Below are 20,836 nucleotides of genomic sequence, written 5' to 3' on the forward strand. Positions count from 1 at the left end.
GCATTCCTTGAACAGAAACCGAAGGGCTGCAGGTCCAGGGGCGCGGTGGGAAACGGCACTTTGCTGTATCACGGGCGATGAACTCCCAGAACGGCCTTTTTAACAATAAACTGCACTGCAAAGCCATTTTCGGGGCTCCCTGGCATTCCTGATCCCCGGGGCCGCTCGGTGTCGCTCGGGGCCGCTCGGTGCCGTTCGGTGTCGCTCGGGGCCGCCCGGTGCCGTTCGGTGTCGCTCGGGGCCGCCCGGTGCCGTTCGGGACCCGCCCGGTGTCGCTCGGTGTCGCTCGGGGCTGTTCGGTGTCGCTCGGGACCGCTCGGTACCGTTCGTTGTCGCTCGGTGTCGCTCGGGGCTGTTCGGTGTCGCTCGGGGCCGCCCGGTGCCGTTCGGGCCCGCCCCGTGACGCGCGGACGCGGCGCCGCCGCCGGAAGCGGGCGTGTGGGCACTTCCTGTGTTTATGTAGGGCCGGGCGGGCGGCACCGGCGGCGGCACCGGGAGCAGCGGCAGSGGCGGGGAGCGGCGGCCGCCATGGCCGTGTCCGAGAGCCAGCTCAAGAAGATGCTCACCAAGGTACGGGCTCGGCCGGCGGCCGGGCTGGCGGCAGCGGGGCCCAGCGCCGGGAGGCTCCGGGGTCTTGGGTTGGGAAGGGAAGAACGGCGCAGCGAGCCCAAAATGGTCGTGTCAAATCGCGGGGCCGGGCTGGGACGGTGCCAGGCCCCGGCGGGGCCGCAGCCCCGTGGGGGTCACAAGGCGCTTGTGTTCCCCGGTTACAGGAGGGGGAAGGTGAGCTCCGCAGCACTGACCGGGGTGGGGTGCGTTTTGTTATCGCCCCTGTGTAAGGAGACAGGAAAATCTCTTGGAAGACAAATCATTAACCACTGAATCCTGCAGAGCCACGCGTGCAGGTGAAAACTGGGCTTTGTCCAGCAGCGTGGAATGACAATCCCTAAGGCTGACACTTAGAGGGAGTTGTGGGTCGGTGTGGGGGGGATTCTGGAATTTCTTGCAACATTTGATCATGTTTGCAGCCTTTTGAAAAATACAGCAGTTGAGAATTTGATCAAAATCAAAGGCACATTCACCTCCATGGAGTCATAAGCATATTTTTTTTTATCAACTTGAAAATGAGTGTTGAATACTTAGTGTCAGCAAATGAGATCCTGTATTTATTTGTATACACCTGTCTCTGCCAAATTAATTATTGCTATGCCGTAGAGAAAACAGAATTTGAGGTAGTCCAATGTCTTTATTCCTCCACACGTGCTCATTTTACATTCCCATCTGACTTTTTGTAGGTTCAAAGTCCAAAAGCTACTTGATACCGGATGAAAAATGAAGACCCTGTCTCATTATATTTATTTTTCAGAAATAGTTACACTTTTTGTTCTAGAGAGGGAAGTTTAATGATATATTGCATATTGAGTAGTTCAGTGCATGAGAGAGCAAAAGCCTGACCCTAGTTTGCATGAAACCAAGCACTTAAWTTAACTTAAGGTATTTACTTGCTGTCAGATCTTGAAAAGCTTCATCTTTCTGTGATCTGTTTCCTGGTATGTAAAATGAGGGGGAAGCATTTTCCATCTGAAAATGGAGGAGGAAAAATAAAAGCCTAGAAACTAAGAGTTCAAATTAATCAGGTTTAGTAAACTTTGGAGAAATCACTAGGATCTTATCTTTTCCAAACAGATTTAGACATTTCTTGGAAATGGATCTTAGTACAGAAATTAACTGCWCAGGTCATATTAATTTTGCTTGTGGCAGTAGCTGGAATCTTGCAAGTGTCTCTCTACTAAGTAACCATCACTCAGTGTGAAAACAGTTTGCAAAAATATTATTTTTCTTTGTTTATTAATAGAGATATGAAAATAATTGCTTAATGTTCAGGTTTTGGACCTAATTTTTGAAAGCTGTGTACCAGACCCCCAGTGTGCCTGCTGAACAGGCAGGCATTGTTTTAGCAGTTCATTGGCATAATTGACTTGAGATTCTTGTGCCAAAAGTGGAATTAAATCCTAACTCTTCATATTTTCTTACGGTGAGGGTGGTGAGACACTGCAACAGGTTGCCCCATCCCTGGCAGTGTTCAAGGCCAGGCTGGAGGGGGCTCTGAGCAGCCTGRTCTAGTGGGAAATTTCCTGCCTCGGGGTTGGAACRAGATGATCTTTAAGGTCCYTTCCAACCCAAACCATTCTGTGATCCTTGTGCTTTTTAAGAGCTTCTCTTAGTGGAATGCAGTTTTCTTTTTAATAGTGATTATGCCAGTCTTGAGGCTAAATCCTGCATCATAAAGTTTGTTCCTATGAAAAGGCTTCCCCATTTAAAAGTAGCTGGTGACCATCTGTCATTTGTCCAGTAGTGAGATATGCAGTGGTGTGGGTATGTACTGMCAGTCTCTGGCTGGTGTACATGAAAATTATTCCATGTTCCAGCAATGCCTGTTCCTGTTTGTGGCAGGTGTTGGGGAGGGAGAGAGGAATGTACTCACTTAACAAAGTTAATAAAGTTGTTCAAGTTGTCTCWCTGTCAAGCCCCTCCTGCACTCTCCCAATTCTGCCTCCCTTTCCAAAGGAGGCTGCAGCCCTCCCACCAAAACAGCACCCAGGAGCTGACTGACCTCCATGCTGTTGCCTCTCTGCACACATAGGAATCCCTGCTGGAGGAGTTGCTTTCTGTGGCACAGAGCAGCATTTTGCAGGCAGACTATGTGGCTGTTTTGTCCTTGGCCATTTGAGGAAGATGGGTCACAGCATCACCTGAGGTGCTGGTGCTTTCTCTAGGCTGAGGTGGCATTGTGGCAAGTGGTGTGGTGGRTTCATCTCTGCTCTGTAAATCCGAGTTGTCACACCCGGGAGGCACATCCTTGTCAATCTCTGGAGGTGACAGGAAGAAGAGTTAATTTCTAAGCTTCACAACTCATGAGTGTTTATCAGAGCCAAGGTGACCTKTAGCTGTGGCACCAGAGTTTGCTCTCGGATAATGTCTGAATTAATTTGTTCAGATGTTGTTAACATTTGCATGCTTTGGATATCGGACATTTCATTGTGCTGGGCTCTTTGTCTTCCTACCATGATTCAACGAAATGTCTTTGTCTGTGTTCCTTCAAACATTTGAAGATTGCAATTTTTTTTTGTCGTATTAGAATGAAAACATTTTTAAGGGACCATATTGCTGGCTTTTCTTTTTAATGGTAATTATCAGGAGGAATGGCCACAAGGCTAAGGAGCTGCATTGTGTGGTGAACCAACTCTCTGTTGCCCAGGAGTCTCTGCCTCCTTTTGGGGTTGTAGGTCCAAGATTGGTGAATTCTGTAATAGCATATCTGTAGTTTACAGGTCACCTGTGGTATGAATTACTCCCTCCTCCTAATAAAAGAAATGGAGTAAAACCAATATTATTACTGATAATATTGTGCCTTGATGTGTCTGCTTTCTAATTGATAAAATACATTAAAATGCCGATCAGTGATCGATAAATATGCTGTCGCTCTGAGAAGTGCTATGAAATGTATCTGTGTGATTCAGATCCTAAATAGCTGTTTATCAGGAGTGTCCAAAACATCACTCTATTTGTTTGGAGATGCCTTTTTTTTTTTTTTTTTTTTTTAAGATTCACACTTATTTATCAGATACACTTGGTAGAACATGAAAGAAAATGCAGTAGCTTTTCACAAATCACTTGATGCACGGACACTTGTTAAGACTAAAAACATCCTAACACCTTGTTAAAATTTAGTAACTTATATAGGAAGTGATAAGTAATACGGACAAATAAATTCTTATTCCAAACTAAGAGTAGAAAAGAATATCCATATATAGATATATTAGTGCTGTCTATTGAGTKCTGTCTATTGAGTAAAATAAGTGCTGTCTATTGAGTAAAATAAAAAGTTGAATTAAATTGCACTAAAAATTTAGTCTTTGAAATAATTTCTTTCTCTTTTGTTTTCCAGTATAAGTATAGAGACCTAACTATACAGGAGACAACCAGTGTTATCACTCAGTACAAGGACCTCAAACCTGTCATGGATTCATATGGTTAGTCTGTGCATGAGAAATTTTTATTGGTGAATTGTTGATGTTGTAGATGTATTTGCTAGGTTTTGTGGGGGCAAAAGGAAGATTAAAACCAGAAAATATAACTTGAGTTTCTCTTTTTTGTCTCTGACATCAATACTTCTTTAGAAACACAGACTTAGTAATATAGTAAGGTTACTTTAGAAAATAGCTATCTAATGTGTGAAGAAGTGTCACATTTTTAACATCTTAACTTTTAGTTAATCACTCATTGATGTCATCAGTTGGTGTCCTGAGATTGCTGGTATCTTACAAATTCAACTTTGCTGCCATACAGAGATGTYTTTAAAATTCTATGTAGGAAGGACTGTAAATCAGTGAACAAATGCTCTATTTAAAATAATAAATGGCAGTGGCAGTCCTTAAGAGTAGGAAGAAAACAGTGAAGTATATAGAAAATTGGCATGAAGGTTTTRTAATGTGAATCATTGATGATAATCACTGTTTATTAGCTGTTGTAAAGTCTCTAAGTTCATTTACATTTAAGTGTGTTAAATGAAGATGATACSACAGCCTACAGTGAGCCAGCATAGCTGCTGAGGTCAGCCTTCTTAARATCACCTTTTTTTAGCTGTCACCTTTGGGATTCCTCTGTGAGGTAATTTATATTACTAATACATYATCAGAGATTTTAATGTCTTCTGCTTTTTATATTGTGAATCTGGATTGAGAAATACTAAGAAGGGACATGGACAGGTAAAAGATGAATTCGTTTTGAGTTAGCTGCAAGCCAGCAGCTGTCACAGAAATAAAAATTCACACAGTGACTGGAGAAATGAAGCAGAAGTGCAGGGGCTGTAGCTGGAATAGCTGTACAAGTTTGTGTAAGAATAGTGATCTGAATTCCAGATATCCTTAAGCTGTAGCCATTTGTGTTCCCTAATGCTCTTTAAGCTGCCTGGAAGAGGCTAAGCACAGAATCACTTTCAGATAATGGGTGTTATTTGTAGCAGTGACATCAGCAACAAGAAAATAATTACATTGCTGATGAGATAGTTTTCAAGTTTATAATGAAATAAATGTCCCCGTTGAAATCCCAGCATGTTCTACCTGCCTTTGCAGAATATCAGCACCACAATAATTGTACGCAATAACCTACATTTAAATTATGTCTCAGGTAAAACTAGGAAGATAAAAGCTTCCTCAACAAAAAATGATTTATTCAAGAATAATKTATTGGAGTAAAAGTGTGAGAAAACTAAATACAGGAACTCAGTAAATGTAGGTTAGAGTTCTTGTTCAGTTTGTGACTAAGACTAAGATTTGACAGATAATCAAACACTTTTTTTCCTCTTCAGTGTGTTATTGTTTGGTTAAATTACCTTTACTGATTCTKTAATAAATGCCTGTGGACTAGAATTTTCAGGATTCTTGCTAACCTGCTTTTTTGAAGAAAGCATAAAGGAATTCTTTATAAACTTCAGATGACAGTTGTTTTTTTTTAAATCAAGTTTGAGTTCAGATTATCTTTGCAGCAATTTACATTATTTGCAGTTTGCAAGGTTCCAACATGTTTTACTTGGGCACTGAATGAGGAAACAGTTTTATTTGTGGAGAAGGTAGTTCGACAATGATTAGTCATTCATTTCTCAGAAGCGTGTTATTCATAAGGAGTTGCCTGATTGTGGACAATCATTTGCTAATCCATAAATGTGCAAGAGCTGAAACTTTCAGGCTGAGTTTATATGTGTGTAACTTGTGAAAACTTAAGCCAATAAATAGATGGGGTGTAACCTGAACAGAGATTATTGTAACCAATATGTTTGTTTTAAAAATATTGTTTGTTCCTTTTCAGTTTTTAATGATGGTTCATCTAGGGAGTTGATGAGCCTCAGTGGAACCATTCCTGTGCCTTACAGAGGTATGCATTTATAACAATTTTCATCATCCCCATTATTTTCTTGAATTCCATTAAAAACTTACTTAGATTTGTCGTGATTCAACCTCACTGCTTTGCTAATCACTCTTTTCTTGAAATCCTTTACTTGTCCCAAGTGAAATATTTAAAAGAAATTGTTCTCTATTTTTGCTGCAGGATAAAATTTCAATGCTTAGCATTGCTTCTTCAGTCTTTCACAGCTTTGTAACACCTCTTTTCTTTCAGTATTGAAAGTCTTTTCAAGCTTGTCAGTTGAATGAGGGTTACAAACCATTTATTGCTTCAGCTAACAGTAATTCAGTTTAGAGTCTTGTAATGTTGTATTGTAGAACAAATGAGATGGTGTATTAATGGTAAATGACATTTATAAATCAAACTTTAATTGTTTGGAAAAATGTTGACTTTGTGGCCATAGTGTTACCTATTCATTGAATGTTATCAGTAAATTTTGGCTTCAGCTTTTAACTTTGTACGGTTGWGTTTATTTGGTTTAGGAGATTTTTTAATACAGGAATCTGCATACAGGAGGACAGTAGAATAATTGAAATAACTTCTAAAATCTTTAAAAATATCTTTTCTAGGTAACACATACAATATCCCAATTTGCTTGTGGCTGCTGGACACCTACCCTTTCAACCCCCCGATTTGTTTTGTTAAACCCACTAGCTCTATGACAATAAAAACTGGGAAGCATGTTGATGCAAATGGAAAGATATACCTTCCCTACCTGCATGAGTGGAAATATGTAAGTATGGGGAACTTGAAATTCTCAAATTGCTCAGTTCTGCGTTCCTTGGGATAGTTGTATCATTTTTAATAAAAACAGTAGTCTWTATTAGAAGTCTTAAACCATTTTTTAAGATAAAATTAAGTGGTTTATTTTTTGGAATGTCTTGAAGTTCAGGGTGTTGGATTCTGTGTTCTGGTTATTTAATGTAATTGCATCTTTAGTTACAACTCATCTGATTAAACAGTGCAGCATAAGGTGTCCTTCTTTGGCAGGACACTGATGTGAGGATTTGTGAAATAAGGATATTTACAGAAGGGAAATTATAAATTTATTTAAAACATCTGTGACTAAAACAGACTTGTTTATGTATATACTTGGACTTCTTTATGTAGGCATTCCTGGAGCCTCAGRAATTGGTATATTTGCTTTACCAATAAAAAGAGGCATTGAGCAGTGCAGGCCTCATACGAGTTTTGGCCAAAACATGGACTTGCAAAGAAGATAAACTGTTGACAAGAGCAGAAAAATTATACAAGATGCCTAGTTCTGTAAAAAGTGATTAACAGAAATACATTTATTAAGGATGGGTGATAGTTCAGTGCTTGCATGGTAATAGTGGGAAAAAAACTGCCCAGGTCAGGATACAGGTCTTGCACAAGCAAGAAGATTCTCTAAGGTACAGGTGGTACAGAATTCTTCCTGTTGGAGAGGTTGGTAAAAATAAGTAGGTGGATTATAGAGCTAAGATAGAGCTAAGTAAACTTGGAATTGGGATATTTAATGGTGCTGCATTCATGGTGCTTGTTCTTATTTTGGCAAAATGAAATTCCTATATTAAGTAGTTATAAACAGAAAACCTTGTTTAACTGTATTTATAGGAGATTTGTGCCTCTTCTTAATGGGTTAGAATATTTCTTTATTGAGAATTCTGAATTTTCTGAATCAGAGCAAAAGCTATGATGTATGAAATTGGAATGTCTAAAATATTAGTGATCTGTRCTTTTTTCACATTGAAGGATGGATTTTAATTTCTTAACATTAAAATCCATTATTGGACATTTGTACCCAGTCATTTACCATCCTGCAGTTGATATGGAGCCCAGTATTACCCTGTTTATTCTGGGTATGAATGTGGCTGGTGCTGTGTTTTGCTATATGGTTTTGAGTATGAGATGGCTGGGTTTGGTATCTATAAGAAAATCCAGAAAGGATGTTAAATATGCTCATATATTTTTCTATATACATGCACACATACACGTGTGTGTGTGTGTGTGTGTGTGTGTGTGTGTTTGTGTGTTTGTCTGTGTGTGTGTTTAAAAAAAATCTAAACCCACAAATAAAAGGAATGCTTTTGAGGGCTGATGGAATGGTATCCTATTGTTGCTACAGTCGGTTAAACTCTGTTAGCAAAATGAAAACTTGTGATTTGCTTTCCCTGCCAGCCCCAGTCAGACTTGTTGGAGCTGATCCAGGTCATGATTGTTGTGTTTGGAGAGGAACCTCCAGTCTTTTCTCGGCCCACTGCTTCCTCCAGCTACCCACCATAYCAGGCAACAGGCCCACCCACCAGTAAGTGCTCACTAGTGATTTCTGCAAATCTTCTTATTAATATTTCAAAGTGATTGTTGCCCTGCACAACTTGYCCATAAATAATACATTTTACTGTAGATTGACCTTTTATATTGCTGGCTAGTTAATTCACCTGGGCTGTTCTTTACCTTGTTGGGCTCAGTGATCTTAAAGGYCTTTTCCAACCTAARTGGTTCTGTGAGWCTAAGAATTTGTGGATTTTTTTGGCTTTTGGAGGGGAAGAATCAAGTTTGTGTAACAACAAAGCAAAACCCAAACAAAACCAGAACTCACTCAAATACCCACAAGCTCCTCAAAACAGGTGGTGTTCTGTCGACATTCCAAGACAGACTTAAAAAGGTATCATTCAGATAACTGTCTGTATCTTYTTTTCATTCTGATAATGCAAGTTCAGCTTTTAAGTATCCTCAACCATTGATTTCATAAGCAAAAGCRTGCTTAGTTCTTATGTTTCCTATGCCCATGCTCCTGTTCTGTGTGGTTTATTTTTATTTTGTAAGAGTTGCTGGCTGAATATGAAAAACCCACTGTCTTGTAATTTTTTTTTTATTCTTTATTCTCTGTTGATTTGGTGTTCTGATTTAGTATCCATTCTTATTTTCTTGGAAAAATTCTCAAGACTTTAAAAACAAYTCATTTATTTAAACTTCTGGAGGTATTTTATTTTAAAGACTGGGGATGGTTAGGTGGGGAACAAAGAGGAAGTAGGAAACAAAATAGAAATTCTTCCAGGAGGAAACTTTGTATTGGGTGGAGAAAGACCAAAAAAACAGTAGCATGGACCTACTAAAGCCAAAGACTATGATAGTGGTGAAAGGGGAAGCAGTTTGGCTGGAGATTGTTTATTTAATGGTGTTATAACAGTTCTATATTAATTTAATGGTAGGGTAGGTGTATTTGGTGTTATTTATTTTTGTCAGATTTTTAGGACTGTGTCAATTTTCTGTTGAAATATGGCTTTTACTTGATCACAGTGTTACCTTTGAAAAGTTGAAGTGCTATTCATTGCCATTTCCAGCAGAACCCGTTTTTAGCAAGGTCTTAGGCTTTTAACCTGTGGGAAAATGGGTAGCAAACATAAGTGGGACCATTAGGAATAATTGTCTAAAGGCAGGTGTTTGGGACTTCTTAGCTTGTCCCCTGCCTGTAAGAGCACCAGCTGATTGTATTGTCCTGATTTTCCAGGAACAGTGGGGGTCACTATAAGTGTAGGCTTAGCAGAGACTGTGACTTGTACCTTAAGGACAAACCTTCAATGAGCCACACTTGATTACTCTTGTAGTCATTCAAAGCTTAAATTGCKTTGAATTACTRTTTTGAATTGAATTGAACTGAAATACTATGAATTATGTCATTGCTGAAGTAATTTCAGTGAAAATATTTCAGGGTTTTGGAATTTTCAGTAGCTTAGTTTTACTAGAGTAGTCAGACTTTCCTTATTTTACAGTCATTTAGGTTTGAGTTTTTTCACATTCAAGATACATTGTTTAAGAGGAAATGAAGTCCTTTGACAAAAATTTTAATCATTTCAAAGCACTGAAGGGTGGAAATAGCTCAGCTCTTAAAAAAACAGCTATTTGATGGATTATTCCTAAAATTGCTAGAAATGGGGAATAAGTATGTCCAAAACATATTTTTGTCAGCTTTTCAAGAAAATTCTTAAAATTGCTGAGACTGTTAAAGCCTTAGACATTTATATGTGCTGATACCAAAATTTTTAAATAAAACTTCTAAATAGCAGCAATTACTGAATAAGAATATGGTTGGATCATTAAACAGCTAATCAGCTACTTTGAAGATACTTAAATTATGCCCTTGTTATTTATTGAGTGAAGATCATTGGCCAGCAAGGTTAAATTCTTTTTTCAGCTATTATATAAAAAATGGAGATAGCTCTTAAGGTAGGTCATCTTTAATACCACACCATTATTTTTGTGAATACCCTAGCTGCAGGTTTGTTTTCTTCCTTGACCCACCTACTTGTTCATTTTTAAATTGATACATATTTTTAGCCATGCAGTGATTGGTTTAAAGTGAAAATTAAGAAAGAAATCAATATAACAACRTGATTATATTTGTATTTGAGGAAGAACTTCTCTACATTGAAGGTGACAGAGCACTGAACAGGCTGGCCAGGGAGCTTGTGGGTTCTCCCTCTCTGTGGACATTCAAACCCCACTGGGATGTGTTCCTGTGTCACCTACTCTAGATGACTCTYCTGTTGCAGGGGTTRGACTTGATGATCTCCAGAGGTCYCTTCCAACCCTGACAATCCAGTGATTTGGGAAAATATCCAGTGAGAGATGTCCTAGTTAGTTGTTCCAAGGAATGTGTTAATTGACTTTGATTACATTTCTCATACTCTCCCTGCAGACAAAATAATATTGAAAATATTTTAACCAAGGTTGATAGGGAGAGGAAAATTCAGAAATGCAGATTTTGCCTCTGTTTTGTGAAAATGTGCTTGGTTGCAGAAAGGGAATTCCGGCATGGTGGGAAGGTCTGCTGCAGTTTTAGTCCTTTCCCTGTTCTGAGGGGTCAGTTGACACAGAGACAGCTCACATCAAACATTGCACATTTACCTCTTGCCAAACTGGAGATTAATATATCATGATACGTATTAAACTTCTGAAATGTAAAAATACACAACTTCATTGTTTTATTTAGCTTCCTATATGCCAGGAATTCCAGGTGGAATATCTCCCTATCCACCATCAAGCACTCCAAACCCAAGGTAAGAGCTCCTTTAARCCATCATCATTTACCTGATGGAGAGTTTCACTGAATGGTGTCTAATCATCATTGTATTTTCGTATGGTTTATTTGTTGTATAATTGTTCTTGTTAGCAGGTTTGTTAAAAGTGAGGGCTGARTTCTTTTCAGTAGCAAAAGAAAGTTGGAGGAAGGTTGATTTTTCTTCTGTGTTGCTTCAAATGAAATATACTTGGATGATCAATTTATTTTGAAAATGATTACCTGTCTCCTGGCTGTTACCTTGCTTCACTCATATGTTTTTRTGAGGTTGATATATTAACATGACATGGAAAGAAATGTACCCCTACAAGTCAAGATTTTATTAGCAACTCAAAAATTGAACAAAACATTGCTGAGTTAMTATAAGTCTTGACTCCAGCGTAAATATGGACTTAATTCAGAGCACTGTAATGGAATTTGAAAGACACAAAGTTACTTTCAAAGCTTTTTATTCATATTAACCAATACATTTTTTCTGTATAATAGTTTGGAATAAAGCATTTCCAGAAGACCTGCAAGTCTGTCTTAGTAAACAGTGAGATGTTGACTACTGCCTCCTAGTGTGTACTTACTTTTTTTTACATCATAATTGATTGGTTTTATTATTAATATCCTTATGTCCTGATTTTGTGTTAGGAGCATATGAGAGCAATATGGAGCATTCTGATTTAAAATGTAATTTATGTAATATGGAGCATTTTGATTTAAAAAAAAAAATTAAGATGTATACACCTATGAGGATTGGGAAGGCAAGGGAGTGTYATGTTTTAAGAGGTGAAAGGTTAGGATTTTTGTAAGTTCTTACAGCATGATTTTTCMTCCTAAATATGTTTATTTAAAGTGATTTTAATGTTTACATGTCAGCAAATAATAGAAGAACTGTTTTTAAAATATATAATTTATGAATGAACAGAAGGTTTTAAGAACTATTAAATTTGCAGTTTCCTGAAGAGAGAYAGAATATGCTTATTTTATATTTTGCATGAGTTTTTGGACCAGTTTGTGTAATTATAACTATAGTTAATACTTCGCTGCATGCAGGTATTTGTCAGTCTARTACTGACTGATTGAAGTACTTGTTTTAGTTGATAGCAAATGTATTTTAGAAAGGTGTTGTAGACTGTCATGTGTCATCTCAATTGTTTCAGTGAGCAAATGAAAACTTCTGCTTTCTTTATCCTTCAGAGCAGGACTGAGAATTTCTGGAGGAGTTTGTTTCACCTTGCAGCTATATTTTGGACATCATTTTTATGTTTACATAAAGCAGTTCWTCAGTCATCTTTTCTACTCTTCTGATATTTAAAAATTAGTAATATGAGATTGCTGTTTGGGAATTTTTAGATAGATTAATTTCTTTTGGATACTTTTGGGGTTYTGTATAGCAACAGTAAGAGATTTAGGAGAATTTGTTATCCAAATGTTGACCAGGCAATAACTAGATAGAATTTCAGATAAAATGGTATTTTAAATACTACCAGAAATACCAGTTGCAAAAAATGTTAATGTGAGCAGGAAAAAGGTCTGCAATTTTAACATTTTATTATGTAAATGAATGTTTTACTAATAGTTGCATAATATTAGCATATCTTTCTTTTTCAAAGCAGCTACCCAAACTATCCTTACCCAGGTGGTGTTCCATTTCCAGCAACCACTAGTGTTCAGTACTACCCTTCTCAGCCTCCTGTCACCACTGTTGGTGAGTACCTTGGAAAGCATTTCTCTGAAGTGAAGCTTTTCTTTATAATGATATGTAAGGAAATGAAATGGGAAAAGGAGCCTGTTGTTCTTACTCTGAACATCCAAAGTATTGATCTTTAATTAAAATTTATTCGAAGAAWGAAAAAAAATACATGTTATGTCCTTTATGTTATGTTTTATTCTATCAGGAATTCGATAAATTCCTGGGTTTATGAAATATATTGTGTGTGCTCTGTAACYATTTTGAAGAGCACTTATGTAACTATGTTTTTTTCCTCACCCTTTAACTCTAGGTGACTTTTGGTTGTCTGCATTGCTCTGTTCATGGTTTAGAAAAATACTTTTGTCATCATTTAAACATCTATTGGACTTTATTTGTACTTACTTTATTCCAAAAGTAGTAACTTTCTAAAATAGCAGTTTGGAATGMGCTTCATTTTTGCTGAGTTTCTTCTCCAGCCTCTTCCCTGTTGCCTCTTACTGATCTCTGCTTGTCACTTCCTTATTTYGTCCATTCAGCATCAGGATTTAGGGTATTGACATGAGTCTTTTCCCAGTCTGCTGCTCTGTGGCCTTTTGCTGACACAGGGCACAAGCTTGCTTTCCACCATGCCACTCACTTTTAGCGTATGTGTAGAAGACTGGGAACCAGTGATAAATATCATCTRGATGAGTAGGGAGCTGGTGCAGTAACTTTCCAGCTGGCTAATAGTCCTTTTGGCTTAGTTGTATGGTGAGGGTGTAGATTCTGTTGTGATGTTATTTACGTTACCAATTCATTGTAGTCTCTTGCACCATAATTTAAAAGTGCATCCATAGGTTCTTCATTTAAAGTGGGAACTCCTGGTTATTTATGGAATGGTCTGGGTTAGAGTCATAGAATGTCTTTTCTTTCCAGAACTGTGTGTATTTTGTGGTTTTCCTTCACATACAAGGGGACAAGGCAAGGGAAGACAGATGCTTCTACTTTACTCTTACTAAAGTATCTGAGGAGTTCTGTTACTACAGAATTTGAAAACAGCAGTAAGTTGTATGTTGTATTTTTCCTGTGCCTGATCCTGTCCTTTGTGTCCAAGTTCTTTCAGCCTTTTCACTCAATAAAGTATTTTCTGAAAGTTCTTGGCTGCTTCAGTGGTCMCCTCCACTCTGAGGTGATGTGAGTCTGTCATGCACAGTGCAAGGAAGCTGCTGTCCCACACAAGTACCTCAGACAGTGCTTGGAGTTGTGGAGCTGYACTTGGGTCTGGAGAATTAATGATCTCCGCCAGCTCTTGTAGGGAGCTGATAGCCTTTCCTGGGAAATGTTGGCTTTCTGCAGTGTCTTTCTCAAACAAATCSAATTTTGCTTTGTAGTAGAGAGATAATTTAAAATACAGGTATGTTCTATTTAATTTTTTTCCCTTGTTTTYATCCCCACTGAATATGAATAGAGGTACAGTATCTGCCAAAGATAGAAGCTCTTCTAGTCCTCAGTTAGATCATCTGGGGTATCAAGTTGTAATGCCTGGTTTCATAGTGACAGTTTAACATTACACTGACTTATTCAATGCAAATAGGTGGAAGTCCTACACCTATTTTACATGGCTTACCTCTTATGCCAGATGAAATGCAAACTCATGTCTTTAATCCTACACTATATTTACAATATTGTGAGGTGCTTTTGTTGTTGTGTTTGTTTTGTTGGGTGTTTTTTACAGTACAGTATTGTTTTTCCTTTCAACTGGAAATGTTTTTCTCCTGTACAGTTTGTTTGTTTGGCTGTGGTTTATTGTGATAGCTCATATAAGAGCGTATCAGTTGCTAGAACTTGAGAGTTTTGTGTGGGTGATGATGGTGTGTTTCCTATAGTGAGCGTAGTTTGAATTGAATGAAAATGTTCATACAAAGTAGCTCCAGTTTTTATCAATCACTGTTTTTTCAAGGATTTTTCTTTCTGTTCAGTCATCCACCATTATTTCCTTATGCAGTTACTGGTTTGATGATTCTATAAGGTCACTTCTGAAACCAGACTCTGCCTAGTAAAGGTTAAAGGTTTCAGAGTTCTGTGGATTTAATGACCATGTGCCATGAAATCTTCCCCAAGCTGGGCTAATTATGGAAGTGACAGAAAATGCTAGGAGTTCATGCTCTTTAAGAAGATACATTAATTGAGCTGTATTAAAATGATGCCTTTTACATTCAAAGACCTCTTTCCTATCTGGTGGCATTTCTGTGTGAACTTTCATTGTGCTAGGTGTATTGTGATTTCATTCTTTTTTTCTTCTCTCCTACTTTACTGTTAAAGTGAGCCTTGCATAAAAACTCCATGAGTGAAGGATGTCAGGGGAAARGAAAGTAAACATAAGTTCTACTGATACTGGTTCTGGCTGACTCTGACTTYGTGTTAGAGAATTACACATTATGTAAAGTAACAGTAACAAAAATCATGCTAATACTGTTTTTTTTKAAGGGAAATCAGGCCTTTTTGGTTGGGAACAATTGTCTGCCTTAAACAAGAAGTCCTAAACAGTGAATAAACTCTTTGTCCCAGATAGTTTGAGTTGATACAAGTTTTATTTCTCAATGTAGAAAGTGCTGTTCTTTTTCTCCTTTTCATAAGGAGAAAAGATGGATTCCTGAGTTTACGTGTATAGTGCTATTTGACGTCTTCTGTTGCTGGCCTTAATAGTTAACCCAGTTTTACCAGTTGTCTTGTTGACTGGCAACAGAGCAATTTTTTTAGGCCAGAACTGTAAATCAGATGAAGTGTTGGGATACTCATATTTTCCTAAGGCTGTGTTTGYACTAGCTTTTAATTAATTCAATCTCTTTATTTTTCAATGTTAATTTACTTGTTTTTTTAAAAAGGTACACATGTGTATTTTATATGTATATAAAGTGCTCACATTTGTATTGATCAAAATGTATGTTTTCTTAGTTTTAGAAGGCCTTGGTGGATTAGGTAAGCATTATATGCTTCCCATGGTTCCTGTCATTCATTTGCTTAACTGTATTTTTCCACCCATATAGCTTGGTTTAAGTTTTGTGGACAGGAACAGACCAAAAAGCATAGGGAAGACATACAAATTTATGTAGTTTTGTTAGCAGAAGTCAAAAATAAAAGTCTTCAACTATACAAGATGYACATGAGCTGTTATGAGTATTTTTGCACTGCTGTTTTTTGACATCTAAGGTACTGGGAAACGTGATGTACATAATGCTGTAACAGCTTCAGGGTTTTGATAGCTGTGTCTCTGGATAAAAAGATACTTGGTAAAAATTCTTGCATATTTTCTTTGCAGTTACAGAGCTTCAAATCTCTCTGGGTTTCATTCATAGGAATTGTAAAGTTTAGACACAAAAGCTGCTGTAATTCTTGCTTTGTCCATAGTTGTTGCAATCCAATTGAAATTTCACTGGACTAGAAGGTGTGAGGCACAAGTCTGGGGAAACAATTACCTTCCAGTTATTCCCACAGAATAATTGAAGCAGTTTGTGATAAACCTCACCAGCAGCCACTTCATATCTCTAGACTACTCTTTGAGTTTCCTGATCTGGGGACACATTGCACTTCCTGTGACAGACACAAAGTACTTACCTTTCTRTTTAAAAGTGTGTTAGTGACAGACTTGAAATCACCCTTGAAAGGCTGATTTGCAAAAGCATATTCAGGTCCCCTATCCCTTCTGCTCACTGGCCCATAGGAATGCATTGTTCTTGAGCTTGGAGGAAGTGATCCTTGAATATTCACCTGCTCTCTTGGACCCCTCTTYCCTCTATGGTAAATTCCCATGGAATTTTTCCATGAAGCTCTGTGAGGAGGCCAGAGTTAGCTCTCCTGAGTTCCGGGTTATGATCTTATTCCTTGCCCTGCTTTCTCCTTGTGGGATGCGGAACTCCACGATCTCATGGTCACTGTAGCCAAGGCTGCCCCAGACTTCACATCTCCAACCAGACATTCCTTGTTAGTTTTACAGCACATCTTTCCTCATTGTATGCATCTGTATCAGAAAGTTATTGTCAGTGCTTTCCAGCARTCTCCTGGACTCTGTTCCTGGCTGTGTTGTCCCTCCAGCAGGTGTCAGGGAGGTTGAAGTTCCCCATGCGAACCAGGGCATGGGACTGAGGCTGATTCCAGCTRTCTCTAAAAGGCCTCATCTRCTTCCTGTTTGTTTYGCACACTGACTGTGTTAGTTCAAGKACTCAAGCGTGTCCATTTCCTAGGAGGGATGAAAGGGAATACCTCRTAATTGCTTCCTGGATGTGTGCCCTTCCTAGAGGTATCCCCCCACTAAGCTGCGTGGATGGTCTCTGTAACTCTCCCTTTGTCTTTCCTTGTTCAAAACTTTCCTTATCAGACCAGGCAATTCCAAAAATACCAAAATAACCAAACTAATACCTGTAGCAGGCAAATTCACTGTCTCAAGTCAGCTATAACATTAATTGTGGTTGAATACAGCCATTTACTCTCACTCTTCTTTAAAAGGTCTCAGACTAAAAACATTTGTAGACTTCAGGGTGAATGGCCAGCCCATTTTTAAATTACAAAAAAAAAAAGGTGTGGATATTGGAACACTGAAGTGAATGAACGGGTGCATACTCTTAAATTTACTTGTGTCCATCCTAATGTATGTTACCTCACTGAGGTCTCTGCTGCTTCTGGGAATTATTGTGGAAAGCAGTTTATTTAGTATCTGACATTGCTGAAGTACATAGAACAAGTTGGTCACTTGCTGTTCCAGCTGGCTTTACACTGCAGCCAGTGCAGCCCAGCATTAATKTAATGCTCCTGGAACTTTCTTGTGCAGGACCCAGCAGAGATGGCACCATCAGCGAGGACACCATCCGAGCGTCCCTCATCTCRGCGGTCAGTGACAAACTGAGATGGCGGATGAAGGAGGAGATGGATCGTGCACAAGCTGAACTCAACGCCTTGAAACGCACAGAAGAGGACCTGAAGAAAGGGCACCAGAAACTGGAAGAGATGGTWACTCGCCTGGACCAGGAAGTGGTAAGCTGAGATGAACCACTGCTGCCTACCTGAGTGTTCCTAGTAGTGAACAGAAGCTTTTAATTTATTAATTAYTAAGCATGAGAGAAGTAACAAAGCTTCCAGCACATTGTTTTTTCTCTTTTGCAGTTGGGTGCATGTGCTCAGACTGAAGCAAGTCAGAAATAGTACTGACAATGAGATGCAGTGTCCTGCATGTGTCTTAACAAATGTCATTGCTCAGTAGTAGAGGCACAGTATCATTTTCCCCATCTTTCCTGTGATAGTTGTTAYGATGTGAGATTAGTTCATAATTGTGTCTCAGTTTCTTGATAATAGTGTGTAGCAGCAGCACTGAAGAAGATTTCAGTGTCTTAGTGCAGACAACAGATCTTRGTCACAGCCTCCTTGTGTAACCTGCCTTGTGTAACTTCTCCTTTCCCAGAWGTTCCTCCTGCTCACAGTGTGCTCAGAAATTCCTGCAGTTTTTCATTAAGGCATCTTCTGCTTAGCCCATCTGCTTATTGCATTGCTACTCAGGAGTAAGATTTTGGAACTGATGCACAGTTTCTGAAACCAACTCAGTGTTCAGATGTGGTTAAAAGAAACAGTTAGAAATTATTAATTGGACTAGAGACCTCAGGATACTGCATTCCAAATAAAATAATTACTTTTGTTTTGCTTTTGTTATCTGTAACCAGTTTAAATGGTTTTTTTTTCCTAATGTGGCAACTTGGAAATACTTGGAGTGTTAGCATGCCATCTCTACAGTTATGAGTAATGGATTGATATTATCTAAAGCAGATGTTACTTTTTTAAAAGATCTGTAGATTTGCAATGTACAAATTGATAGCTCTTTCTTTTGTAAAAATCCTAATAGAGATAAGCAAAGAAGTACAGGATGAGCATGTGTGTCTACAAATCTTTCATCTAGACAATTGTATCACAAGAAAGTAAATAAACATCTTAATTGTTTTTAGGCTGAAGTTGACAAGAACATTGAACTTCTCAAAAAGAAGGATGAGGAGCTCAGTTCTGCCTTAGAGAAAATGGAAAGTCAGTCAGAAAATAATGACATAGATGAAGTTATTATTCCTACAGCACCACTTTACAAACAGATCCTGAACTTATATGCAGAGGAAAATGCAATTGAAGACACCATCTTCTACCTTGGGGAAGCATTGAGACGTGGAGTGATAGATTTAGATGTCTTTTTAAAGGTAGGTTTCTTGGAATGTTTTTAGGATGAGCCTTTTAAATAYGTTCACTTCAAATTTTTTGTTCAGTCTACTAATGCTTATGATCACTGAAGAGGATCCTGCTGTAGGAACATCAATATTTCTATGCTCCTAAATTTTAGAAAATAATTTCAGAATTAACAGACCAATTTTAAAAGCGTTATAGGTACCAAGTCATATTGTTTCCTTCTTGTGTAGCTTGCTAATTCTGTTTATCTACTTTTAGAAAAACTGCTCTCTGCCCCAGGGGAAGTGCATTAGTCCAAATTCACCTTGGAGAACATGTTATTACTTTGATAAGAATATGTGTGGAGTTTAATTATTTATTATTTCARTTTAATGAACTAGTTAATAATTAAAATCACAAAAAATGAAACTCTAGTAATTGCATGCGGTAGCCATCTGCCAAAAATCTGCCATTTAGTAGAAAAATTAATTTAGTGTTTCCAAAAAACTGACATTCCGTTTGGGTCACAGAATGTCTCATGTTTTCAACATTTGTATTGCAGTACTATWAAGTTTTAAACAAAACTTTACCAATAGCCAGTTGTTCTTATTTTCTTTCTGCAGCATGTACGTCTTCTGTCTCGCAAGCAGTTCCAGCTGAGGGCATTAATGCAGAAAGCAAGGAAGACTGCTGGACTCAGTGATCTCTACTAAATTCCCAGACTTTACCTGGGAAGTTAGATCTCCTTATAAAGCAGCCATTCTCTTGATCTTTCTCTTAATCAGTAGGTGCCCAGAGTAAGTTATTACATCATTCAAGTGTAAGATATTTTGAATCAATAATATATTTTCTTTTTGGTAAAGACTAGCTTTTATTAATGCACTTTCTATCTCCTGTAATCTTTGTGCTGGTGGACTTAACGCTGAATAAAACTTGTTGCATATTTTCTTCCTCTACAAAACTGTGTATGATGTGCTTTCTTTTCAAACAGGGCCTGTCATGCAATGTCAGCTTAACCATACTTGCACTTGTGAGATCTGGAAGATGTTTTGCCAAACTGGAAAAGTTCACATYTATTATGATCAGTGAGACTGAAAACTCAAAAGGTTCTTGTTCTCAGCTCCATAACCAGCATGGCTTAAGACTGAGCCTTTGCCTTAAGGCTTTTCATGCCTTAAGTTCATTTTTAAAAACTGGGTGAGACTTACAGAACTACCTAACTGTCTGAAGCCTCCAGCATAGCTGCACACATGACATTATTACAGAGGTGATGTTTGATTTAGTGTGACTTGAAAAATAGAATTGATTGAGGGGGGTGGGAATGGAGGTGCAGGTGGGAGGCAAAGCCCTATAAAGAAAAACAAGGAGACAGAAATAACAGTTTGTGGTTTATTTGGTGTTGTAGTTGGTGCTACAGTTGGACAGTCACTGTCTTGTTGCACATAGAGATTTTAACATTTTTTTAAACATGCTCAGGAGACAGAACTTACGACTAGACTGATATAGTACACAAAAATAAGGTTCTCTAAGAAAATAATATCCACAAAAATTCCAAAGCAGTGTTAGGAAAATACACTTGGACCTATCAACAGTGAAATATTTAAGCTATTCAGCTGGCAGAGAAGGTTGGTCAATTGGCTTGACAATCCTTTAACTTCAAGAAAAGTCTTTGGTTTCACACTGTAGCAATTACTTCTTATTCCTTTGACCCAACATGATACAAGATGAGGAAAAGGCAAAGGGTTTTTTAGGCAGTGCTGCTTTGATTGCTGGATTTCTGTCATACCACTTTACTGAACAAGACTGACTAGATTATCTAGCTCTGGCTAAGAACATGGGTGTCTGTGAACAGGGAAAAAACCCTAGATTAGTTTCCTAATGCTATCTTCAGGAAACTCCATTGTTCAGATTTGAGCTTTTTGCGTGTTCTAGTTGAGATAATACATTGAAAGATTTGA

At 38.2% G+C, this 20,836-nt stretch overlaps 1 protein-coding gene across 2 annotated transcripts; it reads left to right on the forward strand.

Annotated features, from left to right (window-relative positions):
• The first annotated feature begins 439 nt into the window (after positions 1 to 439).
• TSG101 (tumor susceptibility 101) lies at positions 440 to 20,612 on the forward strand. 2 transcript variants are annotated; one of them, XM_057369261.1, is made up of 10 exons: positions 440 to 570; positions 3,950 to 4,034; positions 5,869 to 5,934; positions 6,534 to 6,697; positions 8,125 to 8,251; positions 10,940 to 11,006; positions 12,628 to 12,722; positions 17,512 to 17,714; positions 18,674 to 18,913; positions 19,502 to 20,612. In XM_057369261.1, exons 1-10 carry the CDS (start codon positions 529 to 531, stop codon positions 19,589 to 19,591), a joined length of 1,179 nt encoding a protein of 392 aa, XP_057225244.1. In that variant the 5' UTR covers positions 440 to 528; the 3' UTR covers positions 19,592 to 20,612. The 2 variants fall into 2 exon arrangements, with proteins under 2 accessions (XP_057225244.1, XP_057225245.1); XM_057369262.1 differs by having other exon boundaries at positions 441 to 570; positions 12,631 to 12,722.
• Positions 20,613 to 20,836: the final 224 nt, after the last annotated feature.

The sequence above is a fragment of the Malurus melanocephalus genome, unplaced genomic scaffold, assembly GCF_030028575.1.
Source record: "Malurus melanocephalus ecotype Western Australia unplaced genomic scaffold, MMel_1.1 scaffold_106, whole genome shotgun sequence".
Classification (NCBI taxonomy): Eukaryota; Metazoa; Chordata; class Aves; order Passeriformes; family Maluridae; genus Malurus; species Malurus melanocephalus.